This window comes from Gobius niger, assembly GCF_951799975.1.
Source record: "Gobius niger genome assembly, chromosome: 3".
Lineage (NCBI taxonomy): Eukaryota > Metazoa > Chordata > Actinopteri > Gobiiformes > Gobiidae > Gobius > Gobius niger.
Window position 1 is genome coordinate 28,618,491 of NC_136854.1, and position 13,041 is coordinate 28,631,531.

The 13,041-nt window shown below is 39.1% G+C and overlaps 3 protein-coding genes across 3 annotated transcripts; 1 reads left to right on the top strand and 2 right to left on the bottom strand.

Annotated features, from left to right (window-relative positions):
* Window positions 1–1,335: 1,335 nt before the first annotated feature.
* Window positions 1,336–2,664, bottom strand: LOC306961513 (calcium homeostasis modulator 1-like; the record flags this gene model as incomplete). The annotated part of the gene is made up of 2 exons (XM_079554282.1): window positions 1,336–1,836; window positions 2,110–2,664. The coding sequence occupies 2 exons, from the start codon at window positions 2,662–2,664 to the stop codon at window positions 1,336–1,338; spliced, it is 1,056 nt and encodes a 351-aa protein (XP_079410408.1).
* Window positions 2,665–6,829: 4,165 nt separating this feature from the next.
* On the bottom strand, window positions 6,830–9,046 carry LOC306960736 (calcium homeostasis modulator 1-like; the record flags this gene model as incomplete). The annotated part of the gene is made up of 2 exons (XM_079553214.1): window positions 6,830–7,333; window positions 8,492–9,046. The coding sequence occupies 2 exons, from the start codon at window positions 9,044–9,046 to the stop codon at window positions 6,830–6,832; spliced, it is 1,059 nt and encodes a 352-aa protein (XP_079409340.1).
* A 1,454-nt stretch (window positions 9,047–10,500) lies between these two features.
* On the top strand, window positions 10,501–12,166 carry LOC306961077 (inositol 1,4,5-trisphosphate receptor-interacting protein). Its single transcript, XM_079553688.1, has one exon. The coding sequence runs from the start codon at window positions 10,508–10,510 to the stop codon at window positions 12,161–12,163; it is 1,656 nt and encodes a 551-aa protein (XP_079409814.1). The 5' UTR covers window positions 10,501–10,507; the 3' UTR covers window positions 12,164–12,166.
* The last annotated feature ends 875 nt before the right edge of the window (window positions 12,167–13,041 follow it).

A 13,041-nucleotide genomic window follows, 5' to 3' on the forward strand; every position in this document is an offset into this window, starting at 1 on the left:
GATGTTCTCACCAAATGCAGGTCCTGCAGCCAGAAAGCAGAGCTACAGCTGCTCCATAATCTCCAGAGAGAGGGAGAGGCATCATTGGATCCCTGCACCCACCCTGTTTTTCTTTTACGACATTAATGATGAACACAGCAACAGCACATGCACGAACATATTCTTTATTACTGTGCGTGCATAGACAAGTGGTTACAGGATCAGGTCAAAACTCGACTGCCAGGGATGCGAGAGGGGGAGCCACAGGGCAAACTGATGACAAGCTCATTTTTCTGCAAAATTAAAGATGAAAGCGAACGTCATTACACTTGCCAGAAGATTAAAATAAAATAAAACTGCCACAAAAACTACTCCACCCAAGTGTTTTTCCACTTCTTAAAGAAAACTTTTGGCATTTGCACTAAATAAAATTAATATTTAGGCAATAAAATAGTTGGCGCATTTCCTCGTTAATAAACAAAGATATGTTGATTTTTTTGTTTCCCCCCTTCAAATATGGGGTAATTGCATAAGAAACAATGAAAAGAAAACAATACAGAGAATTTTATTTTACAATTACATACTTTTTGTATTGGCTAAATATTACACATACTTCACTTTTCAGGACAAAAAGTCTGTATATGGTGGTTCTATAGTAACAGAAATAGTACATACTGTGATTCTTTTTTTTTTCCTGCATAAAATGTCTAATAGACAATATACACTTAAAGTTACATTTATATTGCTTTCACACAATAAAAAGCAAAGAGTGTCTCAAGCTGCATAACAAATGGCACTTTTGTTATGCAGCTTTAATTGTGTATGTTAAATGTGCCTTTGTGGACTACAGATGGATATTAGCATAGTGCTAAATCTGGTGCCAGCCATCTTTTTAATGCAACTGCACATTGTCCTTCAAATAAATTCAATAAAATAAACTGACTGGAGACAGTACGCCCTCTTTTGAGCAAACAATGACAACACATCTCCCAATACTGTATTGTGACAATAACGTTACAACAATTAATCTGCTCGTCTCTGTATTTGACCCTAATAAACGCTTGTGAAAATGGAAACAAACTAAAGACAGAGGATGACAATGACAATGCAAATGTTGACCTTGTTGCCTTTCATGTAAATCACTGGAGCTCTTGTTTTGTGATACACTATTAAGATCTAACAATACAAAATCAAAGTGTTTATTCATTTTTTATTTAAAAAAAATCTATCTTAACTAGCACTAACAACTGTCCCAGGTAAAACATGTCTAGTCTGTATCTGATTATGTAATGGAAGTACATAGTAAGGTGTGCATTATGTGAATGGCAGATCAAATGTAGATTCTTTGGCCAAAACTCAAACCTTGCTGTAATACACGGCCCATGCTTTCTTCTCCACATCAAGGGTGTGTCCATTCACAAAACCATTTTCTTCCCCATTTGCATAACCATTCAGATGTCCATTGCTTTGGGGATCCATTTTGTCCTTTCTGAAATCCAATGCTGGTTTACCACTGTGCCAGTTCCGCAAAACTTTGTTCATATCATCCTGAGCCCTGATACCCATAAGTTTCTCATAATCACTCTCCTGTTCTTCATCGTCATCTCTTTTGTATGCATGGTTGTTGTAGAAGGTGCCCTTCTTTCCGCTAATGCCGTCAATATACTGTTGAACGGAAACTTTGGCAAAACTCTTGGAGTGCTCTCTACAGGTCTCGTCAAACATCTTACGCTCCGTGTCAATATAGTGGGACCAGTATTTAGTCTTGAGGAAGGTGGCCTGTGAGAAGCATGGTCGAATGGCACGGATCAGGAAGGCACTAAAAGTCATCATGAACAGAAACATCCAGCCACAGGCCTGCAGAAAACAACAAAATGCAAACATCAAGTTGAGAGAGCAAATTACTGATGTTAATAATGATGCATCTGAAGAGATTGATTTTTATTTAGGTTATTTCTCAAAACATGGTTTTCTAATCATGACATGTCAAGTATCAAATCAATTTAGATATGCATCTCTTCTAACCTTTGCTGAGCAAATAAAAGTATGTACTATATATTTATTTTGTGGCGTATTTAATGGACAATGTATGCAGTAAAATAAAAAAATAGACATAGCTCAATGTGTGACCTGTGAAATACACTTGATGTACGTCGTAGTCATCAGTCTGATTTCCTCATGGTGCTCAAAATATGTATCTTCATCACATGGGATCCTGGCCAGTATTTTGATCCGCTCCTCTTCAGATAACCCTTTGAACACACTGAAGTTCCCAAATCTTTCTATTTCAAGGTTTGTGCTGAACGCACAAATGAAACTCTGACCGTGCATCAGTGTGACAGTCACCCACACCGCTGGTGCAAACAGGGACCTCTGGGTCATGGAGCAGACCATGTAACGCATGGTGGTGGGGTCCTTCCTCCGACCATTTGTGGGCCTCTTCCACTCCTCCATCAGCAGCGACACGTTATTGTTCAACATGAACCCCAGCAGGAAGAACGATATGGTGGGCACCAAGAGCAGCCCCATGCCATAAGTATAGTTGTACTCAGGCCTGCAGGGGCAGTGGAAGTCAAAGGACTGGTACATCTGAGTACTGGCCACGGCCATGATGCCACAGATCCCTTTCATGAAGGACTCCTGGTTGGACTGGATGACCTGGTTCATCATACGGAACCTATCCATTTTGAATGCTTTGTTGGATCCTCAGTGAAGAATTTGTAAAGGTAAACTGACCTTAAAGAAAGAAAAGAAAAAGGAACATGAGACACGGGGATAACATGCAAACTCCACATAGAAAGATCCATCCAGGTGGGAATAGAACCCAAGGCCTTCTTGTTGTGAAGCACAAGCGCTACCACTGCGCTACTGTGATGCAAGACAGAGGGACTACAAGTATGATTAGAGTATCTCTGAGACCAACTATTCTTTTCCTCCATTCCCACTCTCAGACGTCTTCCATCATTTTTAACCTCTGTGACTACATGGGCTGTGATCTTCAGTTTAACAGCACCCTATTGCTTCTGCTATTAACCACCAGGCACCACTTTTAGCCATAAGTGAGAGGCTGTATCGACATAGGTGTAGTTGAGATATAGTATGTTAATATCAGAGGAAATTGTTTTCCCAGAGAGGCATAAGCATGTGGTATTATATCTCATGAACACTGATAAAACAGGCCAAAACAGACCTACACCAAATTTTGCTTTCTTTTATTATACAAAATTCACTTCGATGTCTTCTCTGGATCCAGACCTAGCATACAGAAGATTCCATCAGATGTTTCCAAATGACCCCCAAGGTATGTTTCTGGCTGCCAAGTGGCTTCCTCTTAAAACAATGGATCAAACCAGCAGGTGGTGGTTGGTTCACAGCTCTCACCTGCCATCACTTGTGCCCAAGACACAATGATGCATGTACGGATGGTCATACAGTGGAACCAGATGGGTGTCTGACATGAAACCAGAATTAACATTTACTTTTTTAGGTCAATACGAATTTTCAAAATTCTTTCTATTTGCTAAATGCCAGAAGAACGAGGGTATATGCAAGTGTAAAAAAGATGGACATGTCCAGTCATCATACAAATCAAAAAGAAGGCGGGTTCTGTGTCCCAGAGATTAACATGCTGTGGTCTGAAATGTGAATATCAACCCAAGAACAAATGCAAAAGACTGTCACGTTTGGAGGAGAAAGGGGTAATCTTACAAACCTGAGAACGCCACTTAACTGTGAAATACGGGGGTGGCAGCATCATGCTGTGGGGTTGTTTTGCTGCGGAAGGGACTTGTGCACTTCACAAAACAGATGACAGCATGAAGAAAGAAAACTATGTGGAAATATTGGAGCAACATCTCAAGACATCAGCCAGGCAGTTAAAGCTTGGGCACAGATGGGTCTTCCAAATGGACAATTCCCAAAGCCTATGGTCAATACTGGTTACAAAGTGACTTAAGGATAGCAAAGTCAATGTTTTGAAGTGGTCATCACAAATTCCTGATCTCAACCCAGTTAAAAATGTATGGGCAGAGCTGAAAAGGCATGTGCACACAGGGTGGCCTATAAATTTGGCCCAGTTATACAAGTTCTGTTTGGAGGAATAGACCAAAACTCCTGCCAACTATTGTGAGAAGCTTGTGGAAGGAAATCCAAAACGTTTGACCCAAGTTATAGAGTTTAAAGGCAATTTTGCCAAATATAAATTAAATGTATATGTAAACTTTTGGCTTTGTAAAAAGTAAAATGAAACCATGAAGAAAATGCTATCTCTCATTCTTCTTGCATTTAGCTAATAGAATTTTTTTTTTTTTTTAAAAAGTCTAATTAATTCTGGTTTTATGTCAGACAGTGAGAAAAAAAATGCATATGTATTTTTATAAAGTGTATGTAAACATCTGATTCCCACTGAATCTTCACCACCACAATTATGGATGGCCTACTTCCACATTAACAAACTGATTAGCAGTCTTGTGCTTACTACACAGAGTGCTTAAAGTACTTAAAGGGGCTAGTTGGTCATTTTATACTCACTACTGCCACCTCCGGTCTTTTGTGTAACTGCAGCTTCTATATTAAGCGTGTGCATGACGGCACTTTGGACCCGAATTAACAACTTTTTGATTGACGGTGCAGGATTTTAGAGGCAGTTGGGGTGAACAGATCTTGGCTCATTCTACACATTAGGACATGGCTGGAACATGTATGAAAATACATAATTTAAACATTTTTAAACTCCATATAGTCCCTTTAAGTGAGAGAGGCAGACAAAGGCCTGAAAACAACACACATGGACAATATTAACAAAACATGTTAGAATGAACAGTAACACACAGAAAGTTAGGTTATTCACAAAGCTGTAAAGGTTTTCCAACAATGTCAGACACAAAAGACCTTGTCTTCAAAAAAGTGGAAGTGGCAGTTTGCAAAAACATCATGTTGTTTCAATGTCAATTTAAGTTAATAATAAAAGCACTTACCTGCATATAGTTGATCAAACTAACACAAGTAATTTCTATCAGAAAAAAAGGGAGAAAACATCAAGTTTGGAACCATTGCGAATCATCGTGGACTCATGAGCTTCTCTCGAACTCTCTGCGGTATATACAAAGCTGACCACATCATCTGTCAGAGGCTCCTCCCTTCAACAGGCACCTGTGCAACGATGGAACAAAACACCCTTTCACTCTTTATTGAACAGTGACTTAAAAACACAAGTTTAAAAACAAATCTATTTAATTCAATACTTGTTAAAGTTTATTCACTGATTATTCACTGATTATGTTTGCAAGTTGTGGAGGCACTGGAGTTTCGGTTGTCGCCTGGTCAATCACAACATGCAAAACCATACTGACACAATTCAAATGTTTCTGGACCAAACATTTGTTTGATGTTTCTCAGTGAGAGGAGACGGGTAGATCTTGTTTAGGATCCAATAAACCACCTCTGCACATTAAAATACAAGTATGATGTCAGTGATCATGTTTAGCTACTGAAGGCAAAACTTGTTGAACCAGTTGGGAGACCACAAGAGGATAAAGACTGGTATGTTTATCTCCACAATTGTCTTCACCTATGAAGACAATTGTTTTATTTGTTAATTTTATAGTCATTTGGTAACAACGTCATTTCGAGAAAACGTTTGCCCTGTTTCGAATTGAGGCTTGAGGCTGCTCTGATTAATTTTCAGTTTATTCTTTCTTGGTCAAGATATTACATACATATATATGTAGTACGTAATATGATATAATTTAGTATAATTTAGGGTCAAGAAGAGAAAGCCGGATTTAGGGAGTGATGCTCTCTTCCATTTTCTTGTTTTTTTTGCACTGATTAAGTTCTAGTAAGTGTAAAACATGACAATCCCTCCTATAATCATCAGATCTGCTTTACTCGACTGACAACTGGAAAAAGAGAAACATGTTAACATGATAAATGTAAACTCTATTAACCCCTAGTGTAAGGATTTTTTGAAATGCCATCTCGTTACATCGAAAATTAACGTAATTTGACAATACTGCGACAGATCAACAAAATTTGGTACAGTCAATTACTTGGATACATATTGTGAAAAAAGTGTCACAACATGAACTGAGTGAAATCAGTCTGATTGGCTGACCCCTGTAACAACACACTGAAAACAATGTCAATTCCATCCCAAAATGTTTGGATTCTTATTATATTAACTGGTTTTCCTCAAAATATATTACTGTCTGTTGGAGCAAGTTTGTCCGCCTCATTCTTTCCCCTGCAGTTTTTGACTCCTGTCCAAGTGTGTTTTGCTGCAAGATTAGCCAGGTAGTGGATTCAGCTTAGCATTAGCCTTTAGTTGATATGTACCTTTTGTAGCTGCATTAGCACTTATTTTGTGAATGCCCGTAGCAGAAAAGTTAACCAAAAATGTGATCTGGAAATTGATTGTTTTGTTTGTTAGGGATATGTAGAGTAAAGTATGTAGACAAAAAAAGTACAGTTCGAGACAAATCAGAGCAGAAAAGACACAAGGCTAAGGGAATTCAGATTAGTAATACATTCACCGGTCACAGGTACGATCTCTAGTTCTCTAAATAGCAAAGGCTGCAACTACAGTATGTTACGGTTTAGTTAAAAAGAAAATGCCATCATCAACATCAAAGTTAAAAATTACAATATTTATTTAGCTTTACATTTCATCTTTTCTCCTTTTAATATCTAATCTTTACAAATCACAAAGAAGGTGCGAGATACATTTCTGGGCTGGCTACTTTATTATAAAAGTGACCACTAGCCCATTTGAGGATGAAGCTTTCACATCTGGAGTCCAAGAGCATGCGGCTCAGAGAAGAAGCGAAACTCAACCTGGAAATAGTCGCAGTCAAACCTTGCTGTAATACACGGCCCATGCTTTCTTCTCCCCATCAGGGGTGTGTCCATTCACAAAACCATTTGCTTCACCATTTGCATAACCATTCAGATGTCCATTGCTTTCGGGATCCATTTTTTCCTTTCTGAGAGCCAATGCTGGTTTACTAGTGTGCCAGTTCCACAAAACTTTGTTCATATCATCCTGAGCCCTGATACCCAGAAGTTTTTCTTCATCACTGAGCTCCCGTTCTTCATCGTCGTCTTTGTTGTATGCACGGTTGTGGTGGAAGTTGTGCATTTCTCCACTAATGCCTTCAAAATACTGGTGAATGCAAACTTTAGCAAAGCTCTTGGCGTGCTCTCTGCAGGTCTCGTCAAACATCTTACGCTCCGTGTCAATATAGTGGGACCAGTATTTAGTCTTGAGGAAGGCGGCCTGTGAGAAGCATGGTCGAATGGCACGGATCAGGAAGGCACTAAAAGTTATCATTAGCAAAAACATCCATCCACAGGCCTGCAGAAAGCAGAGAAACATTGCAGTGTTTAGTTGTGTACAATTGTGTCTTTAGCACATACTACTAAGTTTAATTGTCTAGTATTTTTTGATTTGCTGAACCCACTTGACATCTCTTTGTGCCATAATACAAGTTGGTACAAAAATGGTATTTGATGTTTTGTTCTGTCAAAACATTCTTTCAATCAAACCCAATTATGTTAATTGCCCACAAAGCTTAGGCCCCTGTAAATTGGCGGCCCAGCTGAGCTTGACTGTAGATTATACACACACTCATAGAGCTGGAGTTAAGTCAAGTAACTATCATTTGTACATCCTATGGGCTTCACCCACCTAGGGGACTCGGTTATTGATTACCCACAATAGAAAGGTCATAGTAATGAATGTACCCCCTGTTGTACATGCTTACAAGATTGGCACAATAAAGGAAAGCCAACAAGCCCCGGACCACACCGGCTTTATCCTGCAGTTAAGGCAGTAGTCGCTAAATTGGGCCCAAGGACTGGCGCACTATTCGGTGGCCATCGTGGGGCTAATTGGACCCAACCCATGTACGTACATGCAGAGTAATGTATCTGTGCAATACAACAAGTTGGAGACTCTTCTAGTTTTGTCGGAACTGCATTTGTGTCCAAAAGCTGTTGGTGAGGCCAGTGATGTCACTGAGACAGTGCACAACAGATGCCCTGTCTCCCTTATCTCACTTCCCCCTGGAGGTACAGAATATAGCCGGCACAGCTGCAATCAACATATGTATTGAAGTCAAAATATCTCAATTATAATAATAGAGGGTCAAAAGCTGAGCAAAACCCCCAAATATGTACTGGCGATTCATCCTGTTGAATTCTTATATTATTACATCATGTAGTTGATTCTCCTAAAATCAATATTATCCCCATAAAATTGTAACTTAAAAATAAATATGCCTGACCATCTATGGGTCATGGATGGTCATAAACAACAACAACAACAACAACAACAACAACATCATCATCATCATCATCATCATCATCATCAACAATAATAATAATAATAATAATAATAATAATCATAATCATAATCATAATCATAATCATAATCATAATCATAATAATAATAATAATAATAATAATAATAATAATAATAATAATAATAATAATAATAATAATAAGCAGCTACCTGTGAAATGCATTTGATGTATTTTGTTGCCATCAGTCTGATTTCCCCATGCTGCTCAAAATATGTATCTTTTTCACATGGGATCCTAGCCAGAAGCTTGATCCGCTCCTCTTCAGATATCCCTCTGAACACACTGAAGTTCCCAAATCTTTCTATTTCAAGGTTTGTGCTGAACGCACAAATGAAACTCTTGCCATGCATCAGTGTGACCGTCACCCACACCGCTGGTGCAATCAGGGACCTCTGGGTCATGGAGCAGAACATGTAGCGCAGGATAGTGGGGTCTTTCCTCCGACTACCTGTGGGCCTCTTCCACTCCTCCATCAGCATTGAGATATTATTGTTAAACACAAACCCCAGCATAAAGAACCATATAGGCGGAACAATGAGCAGCCCAATGCTGTAAGTGTAGTTGTATTCTGGCATGCAGGGGCAGCTGAACTCGAAGGTCTGATACATCTGAGCGCTGGCCACAGCCATGATGCCACAGATGCCATTCACAAAGGACTCCTGGTTTGACTGCAGGAACTGGAACATCATTCGGAACTTATCCATTTTGGAGGCTGTGTTGGATATTCAAGAAAGATGTGAAAAACAACAACACACACACGTCATGAAGCTATACTGTGTGGATAAATAGAAGATGTCTATATAATAAGATCTATTGTAAATACACTGAAAAAACAAGCAAAACTGAATTATGCAAGTGGTCCCTATGTCATGCTACTCAAACTACTCAGAAATGAACTAACAAAAAGAAGTGTTAGGGTAAAGAAGTCAGTAAGTTACCATTATCTGGATGTTACCAATAGAAAGGAGTAGAATAACACTTACCTGTGTGTAGTAATTAACAAGTAAAAAAATAAAGATTTTCTAGTACTACAATGACTATAACGATCAACTTTAGCACAAGTACAAACTTAAAGATTTTCTAGTAGACTACAATGATCAAGTTTAGAACCACTGCGAATCATCGTGCCTGGACTCATGAGTCTGCCTCGAACTCTCTGTGGTATACAAAGCTGACCACATCATCTGTCAGAGGCTCCTCCCTTCAAACAGGGACCTGCGCTATGAAGGAACAAAACACCTACTCGCTTTATTGACCCAAAATTGAAAAATACAATCCTAACCAACAAAACGAGTTTATTTAACACCAGTTATTGTTCATTATTTATCTACTATGTTTGCAAGCTGTGGAGGCATTGGGGCGTCTGTTGTCGCCTGGTCAGTCTCAACATGTAAAACCAATCTGACACTATTCAAATCTTCCTGGGCTGGAAATTTGTTTGATGTTACATTGTGAGAGGAGACAAGCAAATCCTGTTTAGGGCACAGATAAAGCACCTGTAGCACAATACAATACATTTACAACGTCGATAATCATGTTTAACTTCTTCAAATAATCATTCTGCTTCAACTGCTATTACTATGACAACTTCTGCTGTATTTTATCTGCCATTCACTCTCCATACTAACACAACAGTTTACTCTTTTTTTACATTTTTATTCACTCAGTCGTGTGTTTCAAACCTAAAAAAGTGTAACTTATTTAGTAATGCAATTCACTCCATCGCTTCAGTTTTGGTGGACATTTTACCGCAACACGAATGACAAGAAGCAAACGCTCTTCTAGTGCAAAGACGAGTTGTCACAGTTGAGCAAATGCAGGAAATAGATGACGAAAGAAAACCAATAACTAGAGGAAGAGGAAGAGGTCACAGACTGCCTGGTGTGACATTAAGCCGATACATACTCCGAAGTACGTCAGCGTGTTCACTGTTGGCCAAACTTTGAAAGTTGGCCAAAGTTTCAACTTAAAGATATATTTTGGGTGAGTGATTTCTTTCTCTCTTCTGCTTATTTGCTGTAAACAGATCTTTTAATGCCGTACCTGTCAACTCTAAAACAGGAAGTGCTGTTTAAACCTATACCTATATTCAGTGTCAAGGTTAAAAGGTTAAAAGATTATTCATCTCTCATCTCATTCCATGCTCTTTACAGCTGAAAAAGAAGATGCAAGACACAATTCTGCAGGTATTTGTCATTGCTCTCGGCCTCCTGATGTCTCCAAACAGTGACTACCATATTGAGGATTGGGATGATGCCATGCCAGCTGTGATCCAAGAACGTGAGCAAGCATTGTTGAGAGAAAAAGAGAAACTCAACCATGAAGTACCGCTGAATGACAACCACCATCTTCAAGATCAAGAAACTACAGCAGATGAGTCTAATTTGAATAATGACAGAATACAGGAACACAAAGGTGATGTGGAGCCCGCAACAAAGTCCAACACAGTGAGTAACACAGATGCTCGAATACGGGAACATCAAGATGACCACATGGAAGCTGCTGAGATTCAAACTGAGAATACAATTCCTAAAACATCTGACGCGGACAGTGACATTTGGATTGTTTGGAAAACCTTCTCGTTCATTTCACTTCTCCGCTTTGTTTGGAAATGCTGCCAAAGAAATGGCCTACTGAAATCAAAAGCGTTCTTCTATACAAGTGAATACATGCCATCAGTTGACAGCAGAACATTGCAGATTTTTCATTCTCGCCATGTACAATCTGACTCTCGTAAGAAGCGCAGAGAAGAGGAGTTTTTGGATGGGTTTGTGGGTGATCTACTACAATCTATGAAGGAAGTCTGCAGTGAAAATGGTGGTATGGCTATTACGACAGCCAATTTGGAAGATATGCATCATGTCATTGTTCCCCTCGCTCCACCTGAGCCATATTTCTTTAAGTGTTTGTACAGTAACAAAGCAGACGATGTATTGCTAGATATGCAAATGTGTGGGCATATAGAGCTGGTGAAAAACGTACAAATCCAAAATGGCTGCCCATGTCAGGCATCTGTTGCAGCTGATGAAATGGTATGTCTCCTTCACAAAGACCATGACAAGATAAAAGTGTCTCCTGCTTTTGAGAAACTTTACTGTAACAAAGACTCAAACTGGTTGTCAAAAGCAGAAGTGGCAAAGTGGTTTCAGAGAACCCTTAGACAAGCATGGTCACGTATTGCATTCAAGTACGGGTTTGAGCTCTGTATTGGTAACATGCCAGGAGCACTGATAGTCCGATTTAGAAGCGGTGAAAAAATAATTTTCACCTTGAATCCCGTTATTGCAACTGACCGTCACTCATATTTCTCCATCACACCAGGCTCTCCAAAACACTTGGACACTTTCTGGTCTCTGTCCTTATCCAAATATGAAGACACTTTTATGAATCAAATCTCCAAGCTTTTGCCTATCAACTCCTGCCATATGCAAACACTAGACATAATACTTTTTCTTCACAAAAGACAGATAATGCTAACAGGGAAAAGTGCCCTGGAGGATTTCCATTATAAAATCGCTCTCATGCATCTGCTGTTGACCAAGAATTTATCTGAGTGGAGACCTGCCTTTTTAGCAAACCGATTACAAGATATATTTACCTTTATGATGTACAGCCTAAAAACAAAGCAGCTACATCATGTTCTGATAGGAAATTCTCAAGCGAAAGCCATTATCCAACTCCCAGCCAATTTAGTCAAGTCAAAGCCAGTGAATCTCTTCCATCCGCTGGTGGTGCATAAGTGCATCTATAAAAACACTATGCTGCATTTCCAGGAACTGCTAAGAAATGCTCAAATGTTAATAACTGACCATCTAGGTTAAACATTCTAGACACCATTGCTTTACATAGCAAACCTGTTTTACGGTCTAAGTCTCAGACAAACAAGTCATCCTAGCAAAGTGAAGAGCCGGCTTTATTTATTTTTTTGCAAAAGTTTAGCTTCCGTGTACATAGTAAAAGCAGATCTTATTCCAAATCAGTGTCAGAAAGGTAAACACAATAAACTCATGCAATTGAATACAATTTTTTTTATTTTTTTATTTTTTTATTTTATTTGTGACCATGCCACTGACTTCATTTGCCAGAGGGCGTTTCCTCCACAAAACCAGTTTTCATCACGTCATGTTTTCCATTATCCAAGCTCATTTTCCATGGGTGACTCCTGACAAAGATGGGTGAACGACCCAGCGGTGGAGAGCAAGAAGAGTCGCAGCAGGAGCATACAGCGGCATCTCCATACAACTCCGTCCACCTGATTATAAAGATAAATAAATTGATATGCTAGTATTGATTGACCCCAAACAGCAAAAACAAAAACTTACCTTTCAGTAGCTAGATTATAGTTGCATGCCTTGGTATGTATATTTGGAGGGTGTTCTCCCAAAAAGACTTCACAGTGCATGTAGAGTTGCTGCAAAATTGTAAAATTGTAAAAACATCCGTGCCGCCATATAGGCTACAAACATGTGATTTTCTTTGGCTTAAACAAAGAAAAAAACAATTATTCAGTCATGTTCGTCACCACATTCTGGGCCATCAGAAACCTAAAATTGGATCACAAAAAAACGTTCAAAATCCAAGACTGATCGAATTAAATTCCCGCACCTGGACTGGACCCAATCAAATACAAATTGGAGCATGTCCACAAGAGAGCAACTTCTTGTACCCTCTATACACAGCAAAGGAATCCCAGATTTTA

Excerpts from the sequence above, each read along its gene's own strand:
- LOC306961077 (XM_079553688.1), top strand. The coding sequence starts at position 10,508 with ATGCAAGACACAATTCTGCAGGTATTTGTCATTGCTCTCGGCCTCCTG.